The following is a 10552-nucleotide window of genomic DNA, read 5'->3' as shown; positions in this document are numbered from 1 at the left end:
CACTCTGCGATGAATGGAACCCCCACATCCAGTTCTAGTGGAAGCTGAAGTGCCCCAAGGCAGTGCGAGGCCCATTCTTGTTCCTGACCTACATCACTCCGATGCAGTGGAAACCCTCTCTTATCTTTTCCAGATGACTCCACATTCTGTCATACCATACGCTAAAGCAAAGAAAAGTCAGGCATCAAAGCTGTGTCGCTCTCAGTCTCAGTCTGACCAATCGATTTCCATGGCCAGACACTGGAAAAGGTTCAGTGTCTCCAACTTATAGGCCTCATCATAAGGCATGACCTCTGCTGGAACAACCACAGTCATGGCAATCTCTGCTCTAAGTCACTTCTTGAAAGATCAGAATGACACAGCCAACGAGGCTTCTGTCCCAAGCTCACTGGAGCACTGCCCTTCCCTGTCGGCTGGTGCAGGAGCATCACATCTGTCTCTCCCATGGATTATGTAGCATCCAAAGGTCAAAATAATTGGCATCTTCCTCGATGAGGTCAAAACACAAGACCTGCCGCTGTTAGATAGCTGATGGGTCCATTGTCTTTGAAAAATATTTTATTAACCACTTTTCCTTCAGATCCAGCTGCTCCCCTTACTTCCCCAGCAGTTCCTCCAGGATCGACACATTCTGCCAAGAAGAACCCCCCCCCCCCAGCCCTAATGAAATTCACCAAATTCAGGATTTCCAGCTTCACTTTCCTCCCATTTGTTTCAACTGCCTTCTGGAGGCCTTGTAATCCACATTTAATGATTCTTGTTATCCTCGCCAGAGGCAGGTGCATTTGGGTCAAGTGTTTGTCTGTTTGTCCGCACATAATATGCTCACGTGGGCAACAAACGCCATCTGGTGCTTGTGCGTCAAGTGACGTCATAACACGGGATCACTGTTTCCACGCCCCTCTGCGCCTGACAAAAAAACTGAGTATAAATTATTATTTAACATTTAAATAATTCCCTTCTTCTTCTTCTTCTTCTTCTTCTTCTTCTTCTTCTTCTTCTTCTTCTTCTTCTTCTTCTTCTTCTTCATACGTCCTGATATCAAATTAATTTTGATCTTCCATGTCAAAGAGAGCAAACAAAGAAAAAAAGGGAAACCAGTATTCATATTTAAAAGTATTATATACTCCCCGAATTGAACGCTACATTTTACCGATGCAATCATGAATAGATACATTCAGGACGCAGATTTTCTCAATTATCGGAAATAAACCTGAAAAACTCATTTACCCAAAGCGCTTGGACGTGAATATTGTGTGTCCGTCGCAAGAGTCGAATGTCTGAATCACCCCCCTTTGGTCAATCAATCACGTGATGATTTTGAAAAAAAAAATATATATATATATATTTATATATCATTTCAATTGTAGCTTTTATTTGTTAATACGAGACTTTCTCGACTTATCCGTAAAATTTTGACGACGATGATTCCAAAAAGCTTCATCTGTTGTGTATTTCCGTAAAAACATCGGAAGAGTTCACAGGACTGTTCAGTTATCAAGCGGCTTGCTAGCGCTTGCCAAGCCAGCCGATCCTTATGGACCGTTTTGTTGGAGTGCTTAAGCCACTTGGCGAGCGCTCTACAACCTGAATGGGAATGAAACACACCATTGGACGACCTTCTCCATGATGATGATGATGATTCTGTCGATGATGATGATAATGATGATTCTGTCGATGATGATGATAATGATGATTCTGTCGATGATGATAATGATGATGATGGTAATGATGATGATGATAATGATGATGATGATGATAATGATGATGATGAGACTTCCTGATAATTTAACCAGTGAAGCAGCCCCACGAACAAGTTGTATTTGATTAACCGTTTAATTAACATGTTGATGACATTTTTTGTTTATTTCCTTGCTGGTTTGGTTGTGGAGGCGCCGCGGAGACTCCAGTAGGAGTGGTTGGTCCATAATAACCGCATTTACGGGTTTCCCCTCCCACCTCCCCCTTGATACCCCTTTTACAAGTTGTAACCGCAGCAGCCACAGCCATGTCCGGAGAGAACGAAGGTTCGGCGTCTCCGGCAGTGGTGGAAGACGTCGAATCCCGAAAGGTTGTTGTCATCATCCGTCGTATTTACCCGAATATAATCTCCTCACTTCCCTTCTGGGTCTCGACCCCGTGAAGTGTTTCGGGTTTTGTTCATGACTAGTCGAGGTTAGGCCTGCCTGATGTGTCTAGGCCCGAGGTGGACGATCGCGCCTTGGCGAGGTGGTTCTGGTGGTTCTGGTTCGTTGTGGGAAATCTTTGTGATGTCATTTCGAAGCTGCTGGTGATTGGTTTTGTGTGCGCGTTGTTACAGATCCAGGAACAGGCAGAGGAGGCAAAGCTGAGGGCGAAATACCCCAACCTTGGTCGGAAAGCTGGTGGCTCTGAAGTTCTGCGCAAACGGATGCAGAAAGGCGTGAGTTTGGAACGTGTTTAGCTGTGTCGTTCAGGAAATAACGTGCTTTGTGATGGGCACCACGCTGCTCGGTGACTGGCACCACGCTGCTCGGTGATGGGCACCACGCTGCTCGGTGATGGGCACCACGCTGCTCGGTGATGGTCACCACGCTGCTCGGTGATGGGCACCACGCTGCTCGGTGATGGGCACCACGCTGCTCGGTGATGGGCACCACGCTGCTCGGTGATGGGCACCACGCTGCTCGGTGATGGGCACCACGCTGCTCGGTGACGGGCACCACGCTGCTCGGTGACTGGCACCACGCTGCTCGGTGACTGGCACCACGCTGCTCGGTGACTGGCACCACGCTGCTCGGTGACTGGCACCACGCTGCTCGGTGACTGGCACCACGCTGCTCGGTGACTGGCACCACGCTGCTCGGTGACTGGCACCACGCTGCTCGGTGACTGGCACCACGCTGCTCGGTGACATCCACCACGCTGCTCGGTGACTGGCACCACGCTGCTCGGTGACTGGCACCACGCTGCTCGGTGACTGGCACCACGCTGCTCGGTGACATCCACCACGCTGCTCGGTGACATCCACCACGCTGCTCGGTGACATCCACCACGCTGCTCGGTGACATCCACCACGCTGCTCGGTGACTTCCACCACGCTGCTCGGTGACTTCCACCACGCTGCTCGGTGACTGGCACCACGCTGCTCGGTGATATCCACCACGCTGCTCGGTGACTTCCACCACGCTGCTCGGTCACAGCAAGAAACAATGAATGAAGAGAGTAGAGAAAACCCCCCCATTGGAACACTTCCTTAATTGGACAGAAATGGTACCTTGCCTCAACCTTATGCTAAACTGATCACAGGTGGACTTGTTGGGCCACAAAATACAACAAAATAATCGACAGGATGGATGGGGTGGAGATTTGTTTGTGTTCTTCCCTGTTTTTGTTGAGATATTAGGGGGAGGGTGCAGTGCGATCATGCAGGTCAGGCGAGCCTGCGTTCCTCCGGGATGCTTCGAGCACTGACGCGATCCGGCATCCATGTGCGGCTATGCACTGGCTTGTCTTGACCCCTCCCGACTCTCAAACACTCATGATTCCCAGGCAGACGGCAGTTACGACCACACCAACTCCCTCTGTTGCTTCATTGCTGCTGAGTCTGAGTGCGCAGTTGGTTTATATAGTTGATGCCCCCCCCCCCATGAGCCTCCTTCCCCACCTCCTCCCTACACCCCTCTCTGCCTGCTTTCCCTGAGCTCCCTCGGTATCAGATATTGGTTGTTGTGAACAGGAGTTACAAAACACTTCACCAACATTAATTAGGAAATAACTAATTGATAAATAATTGACCCCTCTGATGAGTCATCTGTTTACATTGTTGGTTCACATTGGAGTGAAAAGTGTTACGAGTGTGCTTAACACCGTGTACAAGCTTTGGCTTGGTTTTACTGATGAATGCTTTTGTGATTTTGCAATGATTCGAGATGTCAATAAGTCTCACTCATCTCCGAAAGGATGTTTTGACATAAATATAAGCTTGTGTGTGTTATTTTTTTTTATTTGCCTGTGACGTCACAACTTCATGCATCCTGGGATGGCAATCAGTCTTCCTTGTGAACGGAAAAAAAAATCTTTACTTGATTGTACCTGGGCACAGTGATTGTCGTTTCAAACTGCTACATGAGGTTGAGCATGTGACTGTGCAAATTGGAGATGTCTTCTGCTCGGATCTGGTGCATTTGACCTCGGATTACAGTGTGGATCAAGTGATCCGAAGTCGATGATTAAAGTAGCCATGAACAACTCAGCAACGTGTGGGATTTGGGGTTTCAGTTGAAAAACTGTTCAGGCGAACGATCATTAAGGGGGGCCTCAGCAAAGAATGATGAGTCATTCGGAGACGTAATTGTGTATCAGAGAGTAAAAAGTTGCTCAGGCTACATATGAGAGCCTGCCTGGTCTGTTCAGCTGATTGTCTCAGCAGGGATCAGTTTTCAGTACTCCAGAGCATGGCAAAAGTAAAAAAAACCTCCAAGATCAGTCAAAACTGGCAAATCTTCTCGTACATCATAATAAAAGTAGGACCGCACGTCCAGAAGCTCACCTAGAATCGGAGCACCTGTCACTCAAACTCCCCCCCCCTCCCCCCCACAGACCCCCTAAGACTCCAATTTATTAATTTTTTGTTTTTTTAATGCCGTGAACAAACTTTGGTACATTACGGGTGATGAAGGTTGTGGTCAAGCTTCATCGAAATTGTGTGTGTAGTTTCGGATAAGAGAGCAAATACCTATTTTGTGGGGTTCAAACCCCACTGTAGATCCCCTTACTGAGAGCACATTTTGTTGCGCTCAATACACCTTCGTTCGGCATCAGAGATGAAGCTTGTGGCCAAGTTTCGTCGAAATCGTGTATTTGGTTCAAGCGATAATGACTGGAGTGTTTGCTGACTCGCTCACCTACGGACACTGCTTGATCGTATAAGCTCACCGGACTAGAGTCCAGGTGAGCTCATTATGGTAGTCATCTTCATGTTCAGACTGCGTATTTCCAAGCTGCATCCCTCAATGACTGGTACTATCCGACAGAGCTTCACTTGGTGCAGCAACCTTTGCTGTTATACTCGAGCCCCCAACCTTGGCCAAAGACGCCATTACAAATGCAGTATTTATTTTCATTAGCAACTACAAATTTGTACTGTACTGTACGAAGGGATGTGAGATGTTCCTGGAAACGTGGAAATCTGTCCTTTTTCAAAATACCTTTCCTTGATAGAAAAATGATTTGTTTTTCACATTTATAGATTTAAAATGCACCTAAACCCCCATTTTGGCACGAACCCCATGATGGTGAAGATCCCGAAGACCCTTCAAAACCTCGAAGATCCTTTAGGACCCCGAGGACCCAAAAAGACCCCTAAGACCTTAACATCATTTAGACCCCTTTCACCTTTCAGACAGATAAGACAGCTTCGACCATTGACCATTCAGACCACTTGGGACCTTTTTATATCGCAAAATATGCCTGATGTTGGTTTAATGGTTAGGGTGGTGGGCTTAGCATCTGAGGATCCTGAGTTCAAATCCCACTCGGCTGTTGAATTAATGCCAGGTGGGGTTGATTCTGCCTGTCATCCTTCCGAGGTCAGCAACATGAGTGCCAGCTTGCTTGTATCCTGCGTCGGAGTGGCGACCCGTCCCAGGATTGTGTCTCATAGCCAAGGAGACTGCTTAGGCAGCACCAATGCTCTGCACAGAGTATGGTCCCAATGGATGGATGGATGGATGGATGGATGGATGGATATCACAAAACAAAGGTAATATTACCAATAAATTTGTAGAAAAGAAATGTTTGTGTTATGATTGGTGTAAATTGTGACGTCAATCTGTACAACGCCTTCGGTCGAGCGAGCCGATCCACTCGAGTTAGATATATCGATTATAGTGCACACACTTGAAGTGTTTGTGTGAGCAACTCCCGAGGTTATCATGAAGGCTCAATAGCTCAGTGGGCTGTCGCTGCGTTGCGATGAGGTGCCCTGGGTTTGAGTCACCGGTTGAGTCGGGATATTTTCACACTCGCCCCACGCGGGAATTTATTGCTGTTTATTAAATTGGGTTGATGCATCAACACTGCAACGTTTGCCTTGCGTTGGCCTTGCGGCTCAATTTCTGAACAGGCAACGATGTTTTTGAAACGTTGAGCGTAAGACTTGTCCTTGTGACGTGATTCTAAGTTGGTTGTGCTTCAGTTGAAGCGAGCCACAGATTTGCACTTGACGAAAGTCGTTTTTCTTGACTCGTAGTGTTTCAGTTTGGGTAGTTGTATTAATATCACATGTTTGCTTACGTTTAACTTCAACAGACAATGTCTTCATATGAACTATTCTTCAAGTAAGATAAGTAACGAGTGTAATGCAAGGGCTGCATGCTTTTGGTCGATGCTTTTCTATGAGCTTTAATCCATTTTGAGCAGTTGGTCATTGTGATGGACGACTGATGGTGTGTGCACATGAGTGAATATTTTTTTTTTACTGGTTTTTAATTTTTGCTCTACTTGCCATTGTTCCACCCAAACAGGGGCAGAAATACTTTGATTCTGGAGACTACAACATGGCGAAAGCCAAGATGAAAAACAAGCAGCTTCCGGGACTTGTTCCGGAGGTGACTGGAGACCACATACCCACACCCCAGGACCTGCCGCAGCGCAAGTCCTCTGCTGTAGCAAGCAAACTTGCAGGATAGATCGACATACCAGCACCAACCATGCCACGGCCTTTCATTCCCTATTCCCAGGCTTTCTCACTCCGACACAGATCATTCCCCCCCTACCATTCTTTCCTGTAGGGACCTGCCAGAGCGGTGTCTGTCTCCTTCGTGTGACCTTTTAAAGTTTTTTTTTTCTTGAGACTCTCGACTGTTCTATCGCTACGAAATGCACTGCACGTGCATCACAACCTGTGTGGTGAGCACTACCTATTGTGCGGGTTTATATCAATTATCCCAGTAACAATATGTCGGCCAAGGGTGCTGCATGATATTGCAACAGGGATGGGGATGGGGGGGATTGAGTTTGCTGAACACATGCTTGCCAGGTGCAAGTGATTACAAAGTGAGAGAGACATCTTCCTATAGCAAAGTATGATTGTATTCACATCTGAAAATGTTGTTCCTGTTTCGTGGTTAGTTTGTATGTTTATTTTGCCATAGATTTTTATTTTTTTTTAAATCTTATTTGCTTGCCATGGTTGGATGATGCAAAACTGGTATGTGCATTGTCTGGTGATCCTGTCGTTGCAGCCTGTATGGAAAGGTCGAGGTTTTTCCGTATTTTCTTTTTTTCACCGAAATGCCTGCTTCACATTCTGACTATCCGCCGAGGATCAACAACGTGTTCAGCTTTATGAGGACGCTAATTCTGTCGATAGCATTGGTTGGATGTTTCGCAGCAGGGTGTTTGGTAGATCTAACTTTGTGGGCATGTTTACCCACGCGTCTCTCGTCTCTCGAGGTGCAGATTTAAAATGCCCAGCTGTCACCTAACCTCGGTGTTTCACACAATTGGATGATCGTTTCGTTGCTATGAATACTTGTCCCGTGAACATTTGCATCCCATAGTAACGGCATGCCTTTGTGACGACGCTCTCATTCCTAATACAATTGGCAGGTGGAATTGTGAACTTTTTTTTGTTGTTGTTCACTGATAGCTTTTTGTGCCAACTATATTGCAGCACTCCAGCCTAACTTGTGTAATCCGTGTTGGTCGAAGGTTATCGGCGTTTGGGGATTGACTTTGGTACAGGTATCGCTTTCCATCCGTCTCTCTCGACTTGTATGTTTTCCATTGGAGAAAAAAAAAGCAACAGCGACAGCTGCGTCATGTAGATTGAAACTACTTTGCAAAAGGGGACATTGTTTTTCTCATGATGGACTCTGCCGCTGGTAGAGGTTTCGGATTTCCGTACATGCAATCTGAACGCGTAATCACGAAGTTATTCCAGATTTTTCTTCGTCAAAATGGTTTCGGTACGTACCGTAGCAGAGCGAGGCGAAACGGTGCCACGGGGATTCCGTGTGCAGAGGAAATCGTTCAATCCGAACTCCAACCCGGAACGCTAGTTCATTACTGTCTGCATTCTGTTCACATTTCAACCGGAGCTTTGCCGTCAAGACAGGCTCGATTTTTGTAAATGGATGTGCGTGTCATCTTTTCCGATCGGAGGATTCGCTTCAAACTCGTCGTTGCAACATTTTGGAGGCCGTGAATATTGCGAAAATTCCCGAAGGTTCCAATTTTGAAAGCGATTTGAAGATATTCTGTGTTCATGTGTAGACTTGGTAATCATTGCACTAAACTTTGATAAGGTTAAAAAGAGTTTAAAATTGAAAACTTTGATTTGGTACTGAAATGTAATTATTATTATTATTATTGTTTTGTACCATCGAGGCCTTTGTCATAAGATCACGAACAGCTCGGTCAGGCCCTTCATCTGTAAATTGATGCACCGTTGTACCATGCTGTCCATATGGTCTGATGTTCGGTTCGTTCCAATGCGCTCGTGTCACGTGTACCTTGGGGTTGTATGTTATGGGTGTTCGTCACACTCCCCCCCCCCCCAACCCCTCAAAATGTATTGTCATTAGTGGTTGAGATGTGGTGAGATTGACTTTGCTCGGAGGCTTGTTTTATTGTCAAGAAATAGATATCTGTAGTGCTGTACTTTAATTATGTATTGCTTACAGTGCAAGTATTTTCTTTTAATTTCTTTGGACTTTCTCTTCATTTCCAGATTTCCCCAACAGCAGATGACAAATTCTCAGATACCTTTTTATCACCCCTAGGTCCGATTCCTTACCTACCTTAAATATAACGGATAATGAAGGTTTTTCAGCATGACTGGGCCATGCAGTCGAGAATCGTTTAGCAGGCTACTCGTGAACGCGATGGGTACGGTCATCGGGGCCTCGGACGTGTCCTGTACTCATTTAAGCGGACTTTGCTTGTCCGGGACTCGTCGTGAATGACAGCCGCAGTACACGATTTTGGGAGTGTGCGATTACCTGTAGACGTCATTGTGGACTGTCTCTTGTCTGCTGTGTGTCCTTGCTGTGCCGTTTGGTTCCACGCATTGACCAGTTTATATTTTGGGAATCAGCTGTTCTTCAGTTACCTTTTTTTTTGTTCTTGACCTTAGTGTGACTTGGTATATTCATCATTGATAACATTTTGTTTTTTGTTTTTTTTTTCTCCTGAAACTCATACCATGTGTACCTATTACTCAGTAATGTGTGCGTTACGCTTTAGTGTTCGTGTGTGTTTTATTTCATTCTTGTCCCCCTCCCCCCCCCCGCCCGCCCAATATAAACTTTAATGCTAATGTTAAGTTTGATCCAGTGATTCCAAGCGTTTAGACTTGTTTCTGTTTTCTTTACTGTGGACTGCCTCCACTGCTGCAGAATCGGAAGCGTCTACACTTTGTGTTTCTTTGATCTGACTTTTGTGTTGAAGAATAATATGAATAAAACTAGTTGAACTATTATGTTTGTTTGTTTTTTTTATCCCTTCGTAGCCGAAGGCGTTGTGTTTTCAGGTTGTCCATCCCTTTGAGTGTGCTTGTCCGATATTTGTTACCGCAATAACTTGTTAAACTCTCAATGGATTTTGACCAAACTTGGTACAAGTTAACTGCGAGTACAGTATGTACTATGATGCAAAGATGAAGTGATTTGATGTTGGGGTCAAAAGGTCGATGGTCAAGTGGCTAATTGAAAATCTTTGTTCCTGCATGATTTCAATCAAAGCTGGCACAAGTCTGGACTGCGATACAAAGATGAACCGATTTGTTTTTGGGTTCAACAGGTCAAAGGTCAGGTTCCCTTTGAAAAATCATTTTGCAGATAATAACTCCAGTTCAAAGCATCTCATGTGTGTTTTTCTCTCTCTCTCTCTCTGACTCTCTCTCTCTCTCTCTCTCTCTCTCTCTCTCTCTCTCTCTCTCTCTCTGACTCTCTCTCTCTCTCTCTCTCTCTCTCTCTCTCTCTCTCTCTCTCTCTCTCTCTCTCTCTCTCTCTCTCTCTCTCTCTCTCTCTCTCTCTCTCTCTCTCTCTCTCTCTCTCTCTCTCTCTCTCTCTCTCTCTCTCTCTCTCTCTCTCTCTCTCTCTCTCAACTAACGTGAGCATACGCATATCCATTGACTCATTCGCGTGAAATTCTATTTTATGTTTTATTTTCAAACTCATTTTCCAACAGTGTGTAATAGAAAGTTAACGGTTGCTAATCTTATTATTCTTCTTTCGTATGCAGCATCATTGGATGTGGTTTTTCCGCTCATGCGGTTCCCCCTGTGGGTTATGGCAGGAATTTTTATTTTGTTCAGCATGCTTGCTCTCTCACCTACTCTTCACGAAGATCACCATGGGATCTTTAATCCCCACCAACGAATACCAGCAGTCAGGACGCCCAGTTTAACGTCCATCCGGGGGACAGTACACACATTGATGAATCATCCTGCCTGCGAAACACTAGAATGACAGTTTATAGCTGGATCGGGATTCAAACCCAGGCGAGACAGCTGAGAGGAGAGTGCGCGTACATTTACTAAGCTCATCCAATGAAATGTTTCCCT

The 10552-nt window shown here is 45.6% G+C and overlaps 1 protein-coding gene across 1 annotated transcript; it reads left to right on the top strand.

Moving 5' to 3' along the window:
• The first annotated feature begins 1784 nt into the window (after positions 1-1784).
• On the top strand, positions 1785-9464 carry LOC147020915 (cAMP-regulated phosphoprotein 19-like). Its single transcript, XM_085890572.1, has 3 exons — positions 1785-2071; positions 2321-2422; positions 6507-9464. Exons 1-3 carry the CDS (start codon positions 2009-2011, stop codon positions 6669-6671), a joined length of 330 nt encoding a protein of 109 aa, XP_085746698.1. The 5' UTR covers positions 1785-2008; the 3' UTR covers positions 6672-9464.
• Positions 9465-10552: the final 1088 nt, after the last annotated feature.

The sequence above is a fragment of the Eptatretus burgeri genome, chromosome 8 (genome assembly GCF_056783735.1).
Source record: "Eptatretus burgeri isolate ZD-2024b chromosome 8, Ebu_testis_v1, whole genome shotgun sequence".
Taxonomy (NCBI): Eukaryota; Metazoa; Chordata; class Myxini; order Myxiniformes; family Myxinidae; genus Eptatretus; species Eptatretus burgeri.
Note: the sequence above shows the minus strand (reverse complement) of the source record. Positions and strands in the feature narration are given on the sequence as shown.

What these genes read in the sequence shown, in the direction of transcription:
- LOC147020915 (XM_085890572.1), top strand. Translation starts at nt 2,009, where the DNA reads ATGTCCGGAGAGAACGAAGGTTCGGCGTCTCCGGCAGTGGTGGAAGAC. An exon ending in AAGACGTCGAATCCCGAAAG is followed by an intron (nt 2,072 to 2,320) that starts GTTGTTGTCATC and finishes GCGTTGTTACAG; the next exon opens with ATCCAGGAACAGGCAGAGGA. An exon ending in GCAAACGGATGCAGAAAGGC is followed by an intron (nt 2,423 to 6,506) that starts GTGAGTTTGGAA and finishes CCACCCAAACAG; the next exon opens with GGGCAGAAATACTTTGATTC.